Source organism: Equus asinus, chromosome 19 (genome assembly GCF_041296235.1).
Source record: "Equus asinus isolate D_3611 breed Donkey chromosome 19, EquAss-T2T_v2, whole genome shotgun sequence".
NCBI classification, from domain to species: Eukaryota; Metazoa; Chordata; class Mammalia; order Perissodactyla; family Equidae; genus Equus; species Equus asinus.
Window position 1 is genome coordinate 26,942,014 of NC_091808.1, and position 20,676 is coordinate 26,962,689.

The 20,676-nt window shown below is 37.1% G+C and overlaps 1 protein-coding gene across 3 annotated transcripts in view; it reads right to left on the bottom strand.

Annotated features, from left to right (window-relative positions):
- CPS1 (carbamoyl-phosphate synthase 1) overlaps positions 1–20,676 on the bottom strand; it is a 127,967-nt gene that overhangs the window by 45,808 nt on the left and 61,483 nt on the right. For all 3 annotated transcript variants that reach the window (XM_070489803.1, XM_070489802.1, XM_070489804.1), the window contains 5 exons: positions 20,034–20,178; positions 18,325–18,535; positions 16,763–16,961; positions 12,698–12,874; positions 9,216–9,334 (listed from right to left, as the gene is read on the bottom strand). In XM_070489803.1, coding sequence (XP_070345904.1) covers positions 9,216–9,334; positions 12,698–12,874; positions 16,763–16,961; positions 18,325–18,535; positions 20,034–20,178 — 851 coding nt within the window. The remainder of the gene's footprint in view (positions 1–9,215; positions 9,335–12,697; positions 12,875–16,762; positions 16,962–18,324; positions 18,536–20,033; positions 20,179–20,676) is intronic.

Genomic DNA, 20,676 nt, shown 5'->3' on the forward strand with positions numbered 1-20,676 from the left:
TGTGAAAATGAGCACTCCACTTGGCCTACAATTATGGGATGGGCTTGCAATTTTATTACCTTCTTTTAAAAAATCCCCCAAAAGGCAGACGCTGGGAAAGCACCAGGGCTGATGCTCAGTAATGACACCTGCTTTACTAAGAGAACTGAGTAAGATATCTGTTCTCTGCCCAAGACCCCTCACCAGCCTCTCTCTGGAGCTTTGCACAGCTTCACTGATTATTTTTGGCATTTCACAGGTTCGAGACCATGCCACAATCACAGGAATGCAATCAGTCGAGAAGTTGTCCTCTCATCTTTTCTTTCAAGGAGACAGGTTGTTACCTCTTTCCTTAAGAGAAATGCGAAAGATATTTTTCAAAAGCAGCAGTCGTGTTTAAAAAAGCAAAAGATAACACACAGGCAATGGTAAATGCTACTATTGTCTCTTAATGTTTGAGAGCACCATGCCTTGTTTCTGTGCAGCAATGTGGTCTTTGGAGGGATTAAAGAAAACCTCAATCTTTCTCTGTCACATACAAGACAAGCAATACCTAGAGCCAATGTTCATGCAAAAACATGCTATCATGAAAACTGTCTCTTAGGATCTGGTTCCATTTAGTCACAATAATGCCATAATATCTCAAGTGTTGATTTTAAAGGGATGGCACACTTAAAACTATATTTCACCTTAAAGGCTATTAACAACAAATAAAAACAAAGAAGAAAACCTTATGAGAAATTGATACTGTAGATATTTTGAAGTAGACAATTTTTAATTTCTAAATACTATGTTCATTTTTTACCAATCTTTAGTGATCCCAATAATGCAGAAATATTGTGATATTACTTTCAATCTAGTAAGGCCACTTATATACTATTGATTACAACATAATAATTATACTCAATGAATATCAAATAATAATAACGGGGAAAATAACCTAACATAGGTTAACTATAATTTTTGAGCTTTAATAAATTACATTTTGTATCTCAGGAATTCTCAATTGAAAATCCTGTGACTCTCTCTTTCTCTGCCCTTGATTTGGTAATGATGAAAAACAAACCACCAAATCACAATAGTAAGTCACGTCTATTAGTGTATAAGAAAGTATTCTGTTATACTCTGCTATGTTCAAAAAAGTGTACTTCTGCTAATCAAATAGCTTTCACCTGATCAGATTGAACTAAAGGGCAGAGTCCATACTATGGACTATTGCTTCTGTTATTTCTGATTAATAAATTTATTTATAGCTTTAAATCCATTCAATGTATTCTTTGCCCAAAATTAAGAGATTATATCAAGTAAGCAAAATCCTGGGTTTTCCCAGGAACATAGGTTTCTTAATATGTCTGGAATTTAAATCCAACAGATTAAAACAAAATACTGTATGAGGCCTCAGTAGAAAAACTGAGATTGAATGAGCATTCTTTGGTGTTTTAAAATCTGTTCTTTTCACAAATAAGTTTATTTGGAAGCACTATATTTTAAAACCTCTCCATCATCTTTGTTTAAAGCAAATCATGTTTGCACAGAGTATTTTTCCAAATGTCACATATGTTGTCCCAAGCAACAAATGTATAACTTTCAATATATAACTTTCTTTGGCTTCTAGAAACTATTCCTTAGAATCTTATTAAAATAAACTGCTTAACTGAATCCTCTCTACTGATAACCGCTGCATAGATTTTTTTCTTGCTGAGAAATGTAAGCCTTTTCTAGAAAAAGGGAAAATTAGATGCCATTTCTAGGATGATGTGAAAAAACTCTAGAATTAAATTCCCAGTGACATATCACATTAGATCTACGTTAATTTGAGGATTACTACCTACCTGGAAATCAAACACCTTTATCACTGAGGGTTTTTTGAAAGAAGACATAAAAATGAACATTAATACCCATGATAACAAAAATTTCCATCTACTTCATCTAATGACTATATACTCAAGAAAAATTGAGTAGCTTACTCTTCAAGCTGCCTAGAGCAAAGGATGGTTAATCAGATTAGTCAGTCCACTTGCTAAAGAGGAGGTGGTGGGATAGGGCATGAGGCAGTATGTGCAATATCAACATGGCCATGCTGATGTGGATGTGACGGCCGTTACACTATCATCATTATATTTACACAGGCAGATAGCACCTACCTCCGATTTCAACCTCAGATAGGCAAACAGCGCTGGCCGAATCTAGAGTCAGGCCCCAATTATGCTGAGAAAAAACCTCAACAATCAGATGAAATGATAAACTTGTAAAGTGTTTAGGACAATGCCAAGCAGATAATAAATGCTTCATAAATGCAAATGCCAGAGGACGAGGAAAAGGGGAGGAGCAGACACATTTGAGGAGACAGAGGAAGAGGAGCGTAAAGTGGAATAAAACTGGCAAGACACCTCCATGTGGCCCCAGCACCTCAGCTCTTCTGGGTCTCTTCCCTCTCCTCTGAAGCATCCCTGAATCCATGCCTTGGTGGCGAGGGTCACCACACTTTGTACTCCCTGCACATCACAGTTGGTCTGCTGGACAGAATGCGCACCCAGGTGTTTCTCTGCTGTGGGGAGGCACAGCTGCTGCCCTGCGCTGCTCAGGGCAGACATCATGAACTTAACTCCAAGAGCAGATGCGGAGGCCTTGTGCCCCCATGAAGGCATCCCCATGAATGAGCAGTGAAACGCTGCTGGAGGGTCAGGGAGTGATTATCTAGCTTCTGCAATTAGAGCTCAGGCTTTTGATTTTTCTTTTTTTTTAACTAGTGTGCATCTGAGACGTAGACATATAGTGTGAGTCACTAGTGAGGTCAGAAGACATAACCTGCTTTCTGCAAATCAAATCAATGGGTTTCACTCAAGTGTCCCACCATCGCGATTCCTACTCTGCATTCAAAATAACAGATACCCACATACTTCGAGTGTATGTGAATGTCCACAGACTGGAGTGGGGAAAACAACAAATGGTATCACAAACATATATCACAATAAAGTAGCGTGAAAATTATAACTTCTCATTATATGTTGTATATGTTATATGTAAGAAAATATATTTTTTTCTTTCCCTAAATTACTTTTATAGTTAATACATTTTAAGGCTAAAGTTGTTCACTGTTAATTTTTTTCTACCAGAAAGTATAAATTATCATTGGAAAGTAGAGTACTGACCCTTCTTCTTACAGCTAAGTTTTAACAACTTTTAGGTGACACTTCCCCTAGAAAATATCAATCAAATACAAGTACAAAATGTTCTCGTCTGGTTTTGTCACGCCTCGTGAGCAAGTTAAATAAAAAGTCAATAGAAACTAACACATGCAGGAGAGGACAATCAGAGGGAGTGTTCCAGCTAAGGTGACACCTGCATTAATACATCTGCCTGAAGTTTGTGGCTGCAGGGAAATGGCCAACCTTACGGAGCTCAATTTAGCACTTGAATGCCCATGTGGAACTCACCAGGGTTGCCCTAGATTGTTTTCCCAAGCAATACGCACATCTATGATTTGTCAGCACTCACCAATGGATGCAGTGTATCACATTGAACATAGGGATATTTGGATGAAAATTAGGCCCTACAAAGGTGTACCTTTTAAAAAAAAAGTGTACCTTTTTATACTGCATTGACTGTAGCAGTAATTGGCAATGAAGGGGCAAGAGAACGTTAATATTCTCAGAATTAAAATAGTAAAAAAAATCACATGAAGCCGATATAAGATTGGATAAAGGCAATTTCTGGATAAATTTGCACATTAATCCATAATAAATTAAGTGTATGTCAATAATTAATAGAGAAATAGATACAAATCTTAGCTTCCCATACTTGTATGGTATAAACTGTATCACAATGGTCATATCCCCTACTTTTGAACATCTAAAGTGTATGAAAACAGATTCCTTTTAAACAGTAATCTACAATGTTGCTAACATAAATAGTAGCATTGTTGGGGAAAAAAGCAGAGAGCAAAATGGCCCATTCAAGGAAAATTGCTCAAATTGAATGAAATGCGGAAGAACAAACAGTTACAAATGGCGGAAACATTACATTTGGTGATTTAACATGGCACAGGCCAAGCAGAGGCTGGCTGTCTCTTTTAAGCTAATCACTTGGAGGCAGGATTGCAAACTTAATTCAACTTAGTTTTAGCCAGTGAAAGAGCAAAACTATACAATGTAGGCAGGTATAATAAAATCCTCGAGCTAGATATGTCAGTCAGAAATAGCTAAAGTAACCAAAAATCAAAATAAGGAAGTAAAAAAAATAAAAGTGTTATAGGCAGAAGATAAGCAGACGCTCAAAGCTAGTAATTAGCAGTCACATTTTTTTCTTGCCTGTTCACTTTTTTTTTTTAAGTATCATGATTTCTTTCAACCTAAAATTGCTAATCCAACTTGACAGCATAAATAAAAATGTTTGGGGTGCAATATCCTGAAATAGCTCCAGTTCACAAACAAACCTTATCATAGGTGACTTCCCTCTTTACTGACAGGAAAAGGGGTTCAACTGAAAGATCCTTGTACCTGTGTTTGTCTATTAATTACTAATATCATTGAAACCTCCACCATATGTGCTGATTCAACATTGACAGGACGATCATTCCTTTATCGACTACTATTACCATACTGCAAGTGTCTATTGTATGTAGTCTTAATGCCTCCAGATGTTATATAATCCACCTTTCCACACACTAAACATACATACATAAATATATGTATATGTGTGCATACATATATGTGGATATACATGTTTGTGTGTATACATATACACACTTAGAGCAGCGCCTGATATGTAGTTAGAAAATGTGATGATTATTATCTTACACTCGGAAGGCATTCAAAATTGTTTGATTGAATCAAAATTCAAGTCTCTGTATTAACAGAGTTCTAAATCCATTATCTTATTATTTTAGGAAATCAGCTATATTAGGAGAACCTAGTTGATGAAGACATTCGATATATTTATCTATTCAATTTATACCTCCAGGCCAGATTTATTTGCATGACTAAAGTTGAATCTATGTACTAGTGGGGAAAGGGTTACACGTGAGATTTTTGTAGTTTTCAACAGATCAAAATAAGCATATTTTTCTTCTAGTGAGTATTTATGCAAATGCTATATGGGAGGAGCACTATGTATGAAAGAGTTGGTGTTGGTAATGAGTGAGTGTGGGAAAAATAGGCACACTAAAGTCTAGATAGCTCAGTAGTGAAGGCCAATGGATAGAACTTATGCAAATGTTGCAACTCTAGTAAAAGTTCTGACAGATTTAACTTTTCTTAAACTCCTTACAAAGTGATCTGGTAACATGAATAGATTAAACATCTAAATCCCAATGCATACGCATAATAGGCGTTGGAAGCCTACATGAAACCCTACACTGGAGTCCTACAATTCTCATCACATTGAGGAAAGAGAAACTTTTCAAAACCTAAAGAAATCCACTGTAAAATACATTATCACTCTAGATCTGTTAATGCCACTACACCATCTTATAAATTTGGGACACTGCCTAGGCCAGTCAGCTTTCCAGCATGCTCTTGGGCAGCAATAAAGAATTTAAGAGGAAAAGGAGAAAGTCCGTGAACTCAGATAAAGAGGAGAAACTTTTGCTGAAGCCGTGTGAATAATGGTTATCACCTCGTGGTAAGCTTGGACACCGCTCTGGAAGCCTCACCAGGCTGCCATTGCTATGCTCACGAATTTGGGACAGCAGACTGAATTCTGACTGCAGCAAGCACTCAGAGGTGGGATGCCAAGCTGATTATTCTAACACCATCTAACTCATCTCATCACCCTAAAGAAGGCTGCAACTCTATACATCATCCTCAGCATGATACACGTTTATCTCCACTCTTCAAAGATAGGGATTTCTTACTACAATTTCCACTTTCTCATAGATGTGGAAAATCCATCAGTTATTTCCATAATGCCAACCTTGTTACAAGCATTATTTTGTGTTCCCCTCTCCAGTCTGTGGACATTCGCCTATATATGAAATATGTGGGTAGATTCAATTTGAGAGTCAAATTCTGGATTTCATTTCAGATGACTGTATGTAAATATAAGGCATAGACTGGCCATCAATTTGAGTGATATTCTCATCCTCTACTAGAAATATGTTTACTGGATTTTAGAAGAATTTTAGCATGATTAACAACTGTAGAGTGGGAAATTTTGTTCATTAGCATAATGGAGTGCTATTGATCTTTTGATAAGAATAGCATTTTACTAGCTATCACTGCTTCCTTTAAAAAAATATGTCTCATATAAAAACAAGTGACAATGCATCATAAAGAAAATTAAGAAATGTACATTGCAAAATATATAAGCAAACGCAAATGGTGACTCTGAAAATGAGTATTTAAATACATATATCCAAAAATCACAAAATACTCTTCATTATAATAAGTAGCATTTTCATTTTTAGGGGGAAAGAGGGAAAACCTTCTTGGGCACTCATCATGTGCCAGCTGTCCTTTACACTTAGGTTATTTAAGCTTCACAAGAAAATCTATAGAGCAGACATTAGCAGGAAGAATGTGAGGCTAGAGAGGTGAGGGAGGTGATGCACCCATGACTCACAGTGGGTAAGACCACACGCCATCTGTCTGATGGGCTCCACAGCCTGTGCTCCTTCCAACACACAAGGAAGGAACCAGGTGAAACTTAACCCATGTCTAGCATTCTACACTTCATCTTCTTTAAGTTTCTCCTTTTCTTGCAACTGAGATCCCCATTGCCTATTTTCCCAGGGACCTATAAGAAAAGTGCAAAGGGACCTGAGGACATTAGCACCAGAGATCTGTTGAGGCAAGAGACTTGAGGGTCCTCTCATATCACACCAAACAAATAGCTTCCTCCTGGGCCCATACCTGAAGCCAGCCTTCCCAACACTGGAGCAGTTGAGATCTTGAAACAAAGTGAACCACAAATAAATACAAGTGAAAAAGACAACTGATCTTCGTAACCCTTCTCTAAACTGGCAAAATATAATTCACCCGCATAATGCCAACCGTTAATAGACAGCCACTGTTAGTGTTGGAGCAATATATGCCTTGATGACTAAGCCTCTCTGGATTTTAGAGACTGAGAAAAAGTAGAAGACGTCACAAACCAAGCTAATGGTGAAGATAATCAAAACGGGACAAGAAAACTCAAGTCCTGCACACTGACATTCTATCAGCGGCCATATCCTTTCTACTTCAGACCCCTAGGTGCCATAGAATGATTGAGACAGGTACCTTCAGTGGTCATCTATTCTTATTTTATTTATATAACACCTCTAAATCATTATTGAATTGCTATGCATATATTTACAATACTCCCCCCAAAATGAGTTAAACCGTAAAGTAGCACTCAGATAATAATGAGTTCAGGGTTTAGGTTTCCTAACACCAAGGATCATCTGTTGAGTTCTTGAAACAGCAGATAATTGTAAGTTTAACTTTTTAGAAACTTTAAAGTTATTAAAAGTTTTACATAAGAAGTGTTTAATGTAGATCCTTATGAACAATAGAAAATATCTCTACTTACAAATATATTTATACTAGAAAATGGAAACTGTCAAGTTATCAGCAAATGTACACAACAGGATGTGGAAGTCAGAAAGATACTATAAGTGATCTGTAATGGTGACTCATTCTAATCCTCCAGGCATCTTTATCACTATCAATATACACTTATTTCTGCTTAGCTAGAATCTCAACCTGCCTTCTGGTTATAACAAAAACTATTCAATTAAAACATTGAATTTGTCCAAAAATCAGAATGTATAACAAGTGGAAATTTAAATCACAATAACATCTGCTGTATTTCACCCCAGGTCTCTCGACTGCTACAATTGGGATACTATAAGTTTCTAGCACCCTCATGTGGTCTAATTGGAGCAGTTTCATAGGCACTTGAAATCAGTTGTGTGAAACTGAAAACAGTGGAACAGACTATAATTCAACATGGTAGTTCTGCTGAATTCATAAACCAAGACAGGAAAACTCAAGTCAGCAAATTTCTAAGATGGATGTATACACTCGACTCTTAACTTCTTTGCTATCTACTGTTCATTTTATGTGATCAAGAGAAAGGATGGCTTACAAGCAACTAGAGCTAGTTTCATTTTTGGCATATTGGAATCCCCAGTTTTTAAAACCAAGCATTTGCTGTGGGCAAATTGTTGAATAGATGAAAAAGAACCTCATCTTCTCAACAAAAAGCAAGTGTTTTTAGTTCCCAGTTTGTGTGTATCTTGTTTAGGTAAACACAGCAACCCAACTGTATGTTGCAGTTGCTAAATAGTTGAGAAATCAGGGCTTTGAGATCTTCCCCAGCTGTCCTCAACAACATTTTTAGTGATTAATTTTCACAAATCATTTGAGAACAATTTATACAAACAAAATTTTCCCTCTCTAAACACAAGCCCAGCCTTGTAGGGGAGACATCTTTCCAAGAGTAGTGTATTTCCTTAAAAAGGAGAAGCTAAAGAATATTATACAGTATTCCTTAAACTGGTAAAAAATGTTCCTCTTATCAAATATACATGTTTAAAACCTATCCACAATTTCATAAACCTGAGGTGCCCCAACAAACGGTCTTCCTACAAAAAATAAAAAAGTAGATTTTAAAGCACTGACATTATCGAACATTCTGATCATGAAATGAAATTTTAAAATAATTGGCCATGAAGGAGATAAGAAATGTAAATTAGTGAGAGGTAAAGAGTTTACTAACAGAAACTTGAATGTGGCTGATTTGTGTGCTGGACTGGAAGTCCCAATGTTAAAAATATCAGCAGAATACAAGAATATATTTGCTCATCGATATACAGCACTGTAGGTTGATATCAATGTGGGTTGATATTAAAAGAAAAAAACAGACTTCAGAACTCAAACAATATATAGAAAACAGGAATATTACTCAATTATTGATTAATAAATTTAAATCTTGGTAATGTTTGGTAATTAAATGGCACATGAATTCATAAATGTACACTGATTCTCATAAATTCAAAATACCTAATAAAAATCTCACTACGTTTGATGGCAAAGGCGGGGATAGGGGATAGTTCAAAATAGTAATAGAAATCTTTCAAAAGTTAAACATCTAAAAACTGCCATTTCTTCTGGCTACGGCTACTGCTTTCAACCTTGGCACTATTTACCTCATTGAAGAATAATTTTGGCCAAATGCTTAAGGGTAAGTTGAAGACTATTCAAAAAATGCACAGAAGATATCTGGAGTGGATCAGAGCAACACTGGCTTACCTGTTGAGCCCTTTCAGTGTCTTTTCCATGTTTAAAATGTCACGCATCTTATACAAAAACCACTTGTCAATGGATGTGAGCTTCATAATCTCATCAAGAGACATGTTGTCTTCCAAGGCCTGCCAAAAGGAGAAGAGAGACTTTCTTGGGCAAACATTTTGTAAATGTCTTATTTGGTTGAAAACATACAGCAGCCACTCCTCTCCATGTGCCCCAGAGAGCCTGAGGCCATAGACTGAGATATAAATCATGAAACTGGTATCATATCATTGATGTTCCTCTCAATCAACCTACAGATACTGGCAACCATATCCACCATGGGATACAGAGCAGGTGCCTCAGTTACTCAGAGTGGTGTGTGCTCAGAAAAATCTCCCTAACAGGCTGAGCCGCCCTCTCTTTATGTGACTGTATTACCAATTACATCCTCAATTTGGTACATCTCTCTGGAGTTAAGCAGAATCTCTTAAAACAAGAGTTAAGCCAAATTGGTAAGAAAATCTAGAATCATTATAATGATCATTTGGCTTGTATTTTTGATAATTACCCTTGAGCAAATAGAGTATTTTTGTCACTTCATTCCACATTCACAAATTAGTCAGTGAGAATTTATGGATCAAATCTGGCTGGGTGTTATTTCTCCAGACTATTTCCTCACAGACTTCAAACAAAAAATTATTTTGAATCAGTAACTACAACTTTTGCGCTGACAGGCATTTTATGGAATCCTAATATAATCCAAAACAACGCAGCAATAACCAGTTCCGAAAGGCAGCCCAGTCTTTTTCTCAAGCTTACTTTACCAATTTCTCAAAAGTAAAATTACAAGTATGGGTTTAGGCTGAATAGAAAAAGCAACTGAAAGAAGAGAGAAACTCTCAAAACCAAACCTTCATGTTCAAAAGATGTCTACTCTTATTCTTCACTATTTTTAGATCTATATTTACACCCAATGAAACATAATAATCAGATAACATTCCAAAATAACATATTTTAAAATGGCATACTATAGTTTTACATCCCAATGAGAAATATATGTAACTAATAACTCTCTTGTTACATTTTAACCCAGGGAGCTTAATTTTCTTAAAACTTTTACTCATTTCTAGTATTAGAGAGACCATAATTATAGGTGCTGAGATATAGCACAACTCATGATTCTGTTGACTAGAATAAGATGACATCCAATGGGAATACTCAAAGGCATGTTCATTTCATAATCTATTTATGTTTCTTTTGTTTCATTCTCCCTGTAATTATAGCCAGGTTCCCACAGACTGAATATTCTCTGATTTTCCAAGTGATTAAAGGTAGAAGTAGCTGTTGGCCATCAACACTGTGAGGGGGATAGAACCTTAAGTTAGTGACACTTTTGACAGACCAAAGGAAGTTTTCACACGGTCACAAACAGTAATCACGCTGCTACTGACGGAGGACCTAGAATCCTGTAGTCATTTCACTGCTAGGAAGGACAACTATAGTCACATCCATGGCTGTGCACAGAAAGCAAGATCCTGCCAGTTTTAGGACTTTGTCTTCAAGAACTGCAGCTCTGCCCTGTCACACGGCCGTAATGAAGTTCATATTGACCCCAAACAAGTTTGAAGTTACTCTAATGTTCTCCAAATCAAAAATAATGCCCTATATTCTCCCCAAATCAAAAGAGGTGATGATTCAGTCATCCTGAAATAAGCCTGCTGCAAAAATCAGACCTCAGAGCAAGCTGCCCTTTTCTAAGAATCATGAAAGCGAGCGAAGATTTACACACTCCCTTCAGTCTTTTTCCCCTTCAGCCCTCCTTAGTCCTTACCCTTTGTCAAAATCACCCAGTTCCTGGTTGCTGTGGAAATGAACAGTAATGGTGACCTCTAACAAACAGAAATCAGTTCTTCTCCCGGCACTCTGCCAGACAATAACTTACACCTCAGACCTGCACTTCTTGCTCCTGTGGAGGGGGCTCTGTGCAAGAAAGAATCTCCACACATTTTCCCTGAATTCTCATCCTTTATAAGTCAGTTAAGGAAGAATGAGAGATTTGCTTGAGTTTCACAACCTCACTGGGAACTTGGAAATACTTCACTTTTTCATCTGCCTCAAAATGGCAAACATGATAACTAGACTTACGGAAAAAATCCATTTACTGCCTTTGTCTGGGAAAACGTTGTACATATAAAGACACACATACACAACCACACACACATACAAACATGGTGGATTGCATTTGAAACAGAAGACTGGAATAGGAACAACAGAGAAGATGAAATGGCTCTTTAGAATAACCTCTGATCCTTACTCCACCCGCTACCACTCTGTTACTTTGAAAGTCAACATTGAGAAACGTCCATCAAAAGACACTGGTATCTCCCAGAATTTAAACGGAAACTAAATATTCTGCGTTTAGAAACCATAAAGGTGAGCAGAGGACGCATCATATGCAACGAAGGAAACATTTCCTCTCCTTCTTCCCTTCTCTGGAAGACTCTCAATAGACAGACACAGTTGCAGTGAGTTCAAGATCACGGATAGCATTCTTCTGTTGCTACAAAGGCAAATTACGAAGACGGATAAAATTCATATTTTCAAATTACAAAGACGGATAAAATTCATATTTTCAAATTACAAAGACAGATAAAATCCATATTTTCATCAACTCATCCCACATGCACACACGCACAGACAAAATGGTCAGTGGGGTTTTGTGGCTCCAGCATGGTTTGATATTGTTGGAGGATAACGCCTAAGCTTCCTTAAATGTCAAAAAGCCATTCTGGGATTTCTGACCAGGCAGATCCCAGCTGCCCAAGTCACCTTTTATAACATCAGATGAGTCAAAGCTTCAAAACTCTAAGCTTAGTAAACATAAAAGGAGATTAACATGACATTTAATTTGCATAAAAGGGAATTAGTGGGTGGAAGTGAGAAACGTGGGGGTTGTTTGTTCTAAAAGTAAGACCAATAAAATAGTTACATAGAAAAGCCCATAATCATAGAAGTTCTTTATCGTGTGTTGTTTAACACAGAAAAAGAAGAAAATAAAAGATTATTCTAGAGTCTTGGGCAACACATACTAAGTGATACTGTTTTATGCATCTTCCTTTCTAAACTACAATTTTACACATTTTCAAGAAGCAAGTAATGAGAGTGATAGGAAATGACAAGTCAATATTATCAAATCTACTTAAGAGTGTTGATATTATATACGCCAAAAGAGAGGAACACTTTATCTATGCGATCATCCTTTAAAACTGCAATGGGTCCTTAAGTCCAGGCTTAAAGTCAAATAAAAAAGGGTAATTTTTCATTCATTCTAGAATAACCCAATGAAATCTGTAGAAGTCTCCAGTTTAATAGTATTGAAGAGCATTAAAATTTTTCCACAAACCCCTAAATTCAAGACCATTTTGTAATTCAGTTTTACTTTAAAGTCCAGCAGACTGTATTGTGAAAAAAAATAGTGGCTCTGGGCCCCTTGCTCCAATTACCTTGGCAATGGCATAGATGCGAGTGCTGGATGGCTCTGCCAGCTCTCTTCTGAGATCTAGGCTGGATGGCCATTCCTTGTTCATTGGGAGACGGGAAGTAAAACCATCTATAGACGGGTGACACATCCGTAAGGCCTTTTGGAAAGTCTCCTCAAAGGTGCGACCAATAGCCATGACCTGCAACACACATTTAAGAACTCATAGTTAAAGAAAGCGCTTATATATTTTTAATTTGTAACAGAACTATAACGGAATATTTTTCAAAACGGATATAGAAACAAAACATATCGGAAGAACACCACTCAAATTTAGCTGTTGCTCTTTTTCGTCCTCTCGCCTCTTCTCCATGATTTTGATGAAACGAGTCTTTAACATTAGGTCAGGCTGTTACCACATAGGGAATTTAGCTGTGTTTGCTGAAACTGATGAGGAAATCACCTGGACCTGCCCTGGATCAGAGTATTAAGACAAGGAGTCTGTGGCCAAGAGTATATGGACCCTTCCTTACTAAGATCGTCCCTTTCATGCAGAAGTTCTTTAGATTGGAAAGCAAATAGAAAGAATAGAAGAGAAACCAGACAGCTCTTAACACAAAAACAGAACTATTTCTAAATAGGTATCAGTCAGTATCCAAGCCTGGTTGGCTTTCTTTATAGCTAAGCACTGATATTAATAGAATCTTGAGAATCATAACAAATCGTAACAAATTCTGACAGATTCAAACTTGAATGTAAATGGAGACTAAATTCCCCATGACAAATGCAATGCATCTTCCCACCATCTTTGCAGCTCATTGTACACTAATCAATTAGAAAAACCCTGTGGTTTTTAATTTAGACAAGTTACGAGTCAGAACTAAACTTAAACTGACCTTGAAGCCTGCCTGTTATTTTCAGTAGATGCACACTGTCTTTGAATCTTCTATGGATTGCTATGCATTTTTAGTCTCCAATTTAAAATAATAACAGTCACAACGCTGCCTTCAGTAAACTTCCGTGATTCCTCAAATAGACCTGAATTTCCATCAATGTCAGTTTAGTAATCTTTACGTCAATTGTGCGACAAGATACATATTCAAAGATCACTAATGCCAAACAGATAACCTTTTCAAACTACTCCAAATTTAATTAGAAATAAGGGGAAGTTCTCAGGAGGAGAGATAAACAAAATGTTAGTCCAGCTCAGATGAGCAATTCATGAGGCATAGTTGCATTTGAAGAGTTAGAAAATATGCTCATAGACCTGCTAGCCTAGGTGTGGGAAAGAGTGCCAGAAATAAGACATTTTATAGTACTATCAAATTAAGAAAATATTCTCAGAATATTTAATAAAATTTGTATTACACATTTAAAAGTTGGCCCTAAAGTAACTAGTTCTATAAGTAACTCAATATGATTTTTTATTATTTTTAATACACTGTTTTTGTTGTCATTAGTGCCATCAAGTCAATCCAACTCTCAGCAGCCCTGCGTCCAGCAGAGCAGAACCCTGCCCGGTCTTTTTGTGTCATCTTCTCACCTTCCGGTGCTCCATCAGACAATGCTATTCATAGGATTTTTGTGGCTAATTTTTTCAAAAATGGGTGGCCACATTCTTCTTCCTAGTCTGTCTAGTCTGGAAGCTCTGCTGAAGCCTGCCCACCATGCGTGACCGTGCTGGTATTTGAAATCCTGGTGGCATAGCTTTCAGCGTCACAGCAACATGCAGCCACCACAGTATGACACCCCACTGACAGGTGGTGTGCTTCCCTGACCTGGAAATGAACCTGGGCCTCTGCAGTGAAAGCACCGAATATTAACCACTAGACCACCGGGGCTGGGTAAGTACACTGTGCATGATGGTATACGGAATACATTCACTAAAAGAGAAGTAAAATACATGTATAATAATAAATGAATACATAACTGTGTTTGCTCAAAATTTGTGCTTTTTAATACTTTATATTATTAAAATTCACATTCATGAGGTGAGAATTTCACCACTTTTTAGTGGAATAACTATCATGGCTTTCCCTGATTCCATTCTACTACATTCTCATAGCACCTATATGTAAATACAGTATTTTAAATTTTACCACAGCTTAATTCCTATTGCATTTGGTTCTGTTTATATATTCTGAACTTACCAACTGCAGATAATGTGCCACAATTACCTTCATCGTACTCGCCATTTTAGCCTCCTAGTGTCTTGTATGTGGTAAGAACTCAGGAAACATTTACTAGCCTGAGTTGAACTAAATGTAAGGTGTTAAATAGTCACTGTCAACAAAAGTCCCTCAGATAGTAAGCCCTAAATGAAAACATTGCAAAATTATCTCATAGTCTTTGGCCTACAAATTTTACTGTCAACATTATGAAAAGGGACACTTCTCTTGAAATGTAAACTGAAGAACAGGTTTTTATTTGACAGAAGCACTATCAACAAAATTTTTCGTAGCATTTGAGTCCTAATTCTATTGTGAACCTTGAAGCATGATAGAAAAAATAATATTTAAAATGACTATGAAGGAGGAAAAACTACTACTTGGTGTTGTACAACTAGTAGGAAATTTTAATTTAATAGGTCATGTTGTTCCTTATCTGTCATTACTTTAAAACCTTCCAGTAATATCTTGGAAACTAAGGAAACCAAAATAGTAATAATTCTGACTTTCATGTGTGAATCTGATTGATATTAAAATTGATCATAAAATATCTTTTTGTTTTTCTTTTCCCCTGCATTGGTGATGGTTTTAAGTCATATTTTCTGTGAGTAGTGGCATGCGTTTCTGAAATGGCTAGTCTGAGTTTAGGCTACAATCTGTGTCACGGGACAAATGAAGGTCAATATAGAAAGATACGTCATAAATAGCTTTTTCCTCTGTACTCTAACCAGCTTAGATACCTAGACAAAGAGACTCAGAGCACGTACACTGGCCATATAGAGATAGAGATGAGATAAAGTAAGATACATAGATGGATAGATAGATAGATGACAGATAGATGGACTATAGAGATTGAGATTCATGCATACTGCTGGTATGCAACAATTCTACCTATAAACAATGATGATAATATTAATGGGATACATTTATTGGGAGTGTGCTATGGATCTACCTTAAAAGACATTGCTAAACATTTACATATATTAATCCTAAACCTTCTGAGAACTCCACAAGGTAGGTATTATCATCTCCATTTTTCAGGTGGAGAACTGAGGTTCACTGTCTTCCATAAGTGTCTCAAGCTAACAAGTGACAACACAAAGAGTCAAACTCAAGTCAATCTGGTTCCAAGGCTCGTGGTCTCTCCACTACGCCAAGCCTCCTGGATGCAAAAAGAAATAAACGCCTTGGTGAGGGAGGCAAGAGAGTGACTCTTAGAAGCAGGGATCCGAATTCTTTTCTTTGTTCCTGCACAGAGGAGCACTGCATCTTTGAAGACGGAATAATGAAAAGCTAACTTTAATTTCAAATTTCAAATAGAACATTATGAAAAACGGAAAGGTGCTAAAAGCCTAGGACATTTGCACTAAATGTTTCATAGCGGCTAAATATTGCACTGTACTCTTCTCCACGTAGAATTTCAGAGCTGGAAGGGCCATGCCAGATTTTCCAGCCCAGCCCTCTCTTGTACAGGTGTGGAAAGTGAGGTTCACAGAGGTTAAAGCCACAATTTGCACGAATGGGCTAAAGTTGAATTCTTAACTTCAGTTCAGTGGTCTTTTTGGTTAACCATGTTGTTTTTTACATCATTTTATTTTCTTGATTTGGTTATAAAACACATTACAATTCATTTATATATATGAATGCGTATTTTTTTCATATATGTATATATATTACATACTCACTTATAAGGCCTCTCCTTTTGAATAGAAGCTCTTAGAATTCATTAAATGGTCACTAACAAATGACTTATGTTAACAGTTAAATAAAGAGCTGCTGAAATGCTAGGGAGGAAATGAAATTCCTATATATCCTCCAATCAAGAACCCAGTATCCAGGCAAACAGGATTTTCAGTGATGTCAGGAATTTGACAAAAGAACTGAGAACAAGGATGAAATACAAGTAGAAACCAAGGACTTACCTCTCCTACACTTTTCATAGAGCTACCAATTCGGCTAGATGTCCCATGAAAACGATCAAGATCCCAGCGAGGAATCTTGGTCACCATGTAATCCAGGCTAGGTTCAAAGCAGGCTGATGTCTTCCCTGATACAACGTTCTTGATTTCTGGAAGTGGGATCCCCAGGGCAATCTTTGCAGCAATGAATGCCAATGGGTAGCTATGAAGGAGGCGACAAATTTATTTTTTTTCTTTCAGCAATAAGTATTAAAAAGAGCCCAAAATATAAATTGGTCTTTCTTTGAAATTTTGATATTAGTCCACATCTAGGTATAAAACAGACCTTATATGAATAGCCACTTATAAAATGAGGCATGATAAAATATAGAGACACAGATCACAAAAGAATTCACTCTGTGCCTGACACGTGGTGCTACAACTCCCAACCTTCACCTCTTCAATCCAAAATCAATAGCTTCCCTGATAAATAAAGTGCTCACTTGTGTATAACCTCCACTAAGATAAAAATCTGCAAAATACTCTTTTGAAATAATATGTATATGTCTGCACCTAGGAAGACAGTGGAGTTAGCTGGTACTATGGGGTATGTAATGGTCAGAAAATGTAGTCTTTGCAAGTTTGGGTCCTTGTTCTGTCTCCAAATTATCTTTGAACTTTAGGCTCCTTACAAAACTAACACTCTAGGAACTTGACTATCCTCTGGAATGTCAGTTTTGGTAATTGTACTTGAGAAAATAATTCATAGAACTATAGAATTACATAGGAGTCATTTAGTATAACTCTCTCATCTAAAGATGAGGAAACTGATAGAGACCATAAGTGATGTGTCCAAAATCACAGTCAGCAGAAGAAACAGAATAAAAACTCAGGTCTTCTACTCTTGCTTAGAGCAACGCACCTTCCACCATTTCATGAAGCACTGTGGAGCTACATTAAAATATCATTAGAGGTAAATATTTTGTTCATTGAAATGCCATATGCTAAACATATTAATAGAAACAAAAGGTATTAATTAATTTTCCCCCAATTATGCTTGATAGCAGTTGTTAAATAGATAGCAAATTTATTTATTTTTTACAACATTCACCTGTAGAGAAACCCAACATTGTTTGGTCTTGTGGAGTTTTGCTAAAATAAAATACAGTGTATTGAATTCTTGGGTCAAGTGAACTATATTATTTGTCTACCATTTATTATACACCTGAAGAAGCCAGTTGAAGACTAAAATTAAGGATTAATTTGCACTTTTTAACAACATCTGTAAAGTTCAATTAAGAAGAAGATTTTTCGCAGCCTGCATTGACCGCCCAGATTTTGATTAGTTTATGATTAGCCAGCAAACAAAGCCAGCTAGCAATACCATTTGCCACAATCTGGCAGCAAGCTCATTAATAATCATGTCCTTAGGGTCCTAAATAATTTGGAGCCAGCACACAGGAATGGCGACTATGGTTTGTAAACGCAGCACAGTCTTCCACTGGCTGTCAATTCTATCTGCGAAGAATTTTCCAATTCTATCTGTGAAGAATCTGCACACCCGTGGTTGATCATTCTTGTCTTACCCAGTGGCCTTCGAGGCCAGGGCAGAGCTGCGGGACAGTCTGGCATTCACTTCAATGATGCAGTATTCCATTGAGGTAGGATGAAGGGCAAATTGAATGTTGCATTCACCCACAATGCCCAAGTGGCGAACGACATTGATTGAAGAACGTCTCAACATCTGAAACTCTTCATTGGAGAGTGTCTGGGCAGGGGCCACAACAACCGAATCACCTGTACATCCAAGCAGCATTCGTTATTAGACAGTATATCTAAATAATCAGCTTTAGTGACTTAATCTATTTGCATGATACAAGACACAGAACAGTGTCAGGGTTCGTTGGGAAAAGAATTATCTTAAGGTGATGCATGTAAGACACGTCAGGTATTATCCCCTCTGATTCTTGTTTTGCCTGTACTACTCTGACGCATTATTTACAGAAAGCCCTCTAACCTTTCCCAAGCTCATCCAGCTATCAAGGCTTCAGTCATCTACCTACTGGATTGACATTAACCTCTTTAATTTCCAGTCTCTTCATCTCACATTCTCTCTGTCTCTCAAGTTCTTCCTTCTATAAAATACCATCTCCTCTTCACCCAGACTGGTTCATCCATCTGTTTTCTGTGTCTCATCTCTTCCCATTTTCTCACTCCTCTCCAATCACAGTCCCTTGAATCTTCAATCACCTGGTCCTTAGTCACCATCCCTTCTGCCTACAAACATGCTCAGATCTCTACTGGCTGAAGTAGCCTCCCTCCCAACATTGCCAGACCATCACGAGAACCAGCTCTCTCATTCTTTACATGACTAAACTTCTTGAAAGTTTACCAGTTCTGCTCCTCACTCATTGCCACACGATTCCCTTCCATATGGCTCACATAACCAACTTTGCATTGAAACTGTCCTCTTGCACATTCAAAAAGCCACATTAAATCCCCATTCTTGACCTTTCATAGCATTTAACACAGCTCAAACCAAAGCTTTGATAAAATTTTTTCTTGGATTGGCCTAGTTGGTATTATACTAACCTGGCTTTCTTCCTAACTGTCACTCTTCCTTCATTTTCCTCAACACTCATCCTTCTCCTGCCCTGGAAATCCATTTCCCAAGGTTCAGTCCTTGACCCTATTCTCTTTCTTTCTATGCCTATGCCCTTGAACACTCAGTCTTTGCTTCCAGTTTCCATTATTTCCTTTATACCAATGACTTTGTATCAACTTCTATATTTCAATCCCTTTTTACTGAATTCTAGTTCCACATTCTTAACCCTCTTCTTGCGAGTTCTGGCCACACCTCAGATTTAGCATTTCTAAATTCTAAGTGATCATCTTTGCCCTCTAGACTAATTAGTTTCCCTTCCTGAGAATCTATATCTATTACTTGTGGCTATTTTCTCTTTCACTTAGTGACTAATACCCCAGTCTCAGCTCCTTACTTCTCAACACCAAGTCTTATAGATGTTACCTTCAGTATTTTGCTTATATTTGACCCTTCCTCAAATGAAATCAGGATAATAATACCTGCCTGACTTCATAGGATTTTTGTGAAGATCAGATTAAATATGAGAATATTTTTTCAATACTGTACAATGCTATATATGTGTAAAATTTTATCGTTAGTCTGTTGGCTAAGAATAGTAATTTAAAGAAAAGAACTTAATAAAGACTGCTATGGGCCATCAGAGATATGAACTGAAGTCATTACTATAATTCTTGAACATTCTTTGCATACCTGTATGAACACCCATGGCATCAACATTTTCCATACTACAGACGGTGACACAGTTGTCATCAGCATCTCGGACTACTTCATATTCTATTTCTTTCCAACCTGTCACTGACCTCTCCACCAGAATCTGGTTGGTCATAGCAAAGGCCTGGAAATAGATGAGAAAAGAATAAGGAAAGGCACTTTGAAAAATGTTAAACATGGATATTTGGCAAAATTCCCTGGCCTAAAACCTGGTCAGCACTGAAGTCTCAGCCTAGTCTCCATCCTCTCTGTGCTCTAGAAGTCACGATGTGTCAGAAAATCAGTGAGGTGCCAGGAATAGCATCCCACAGTGAATATGCTTGATTTACATTATTGAGGCTTGCCATTCAAAGTGCTGATATGACATTAAATCAAACCAATTTAGGAAAAAGAGAAAATAATTGAGCAATCAGGCAAAGAGAAATGAAATTATTTCAGCAGCTAGGCTTCTGTGAAACCAGAAAATGTGATGTGTGAATAAATATGGAAAAATAAGTCTAAAGACTCTGGCTTTCTCTAAAATAGCTGAGGGTGCTTTGTACAGTGACACACACAATAAAAGCCAGTTGATGTTGATGAGGAGAAGAAAGGAGATGATGATGGTTGTAAACAGTTAGCCAAG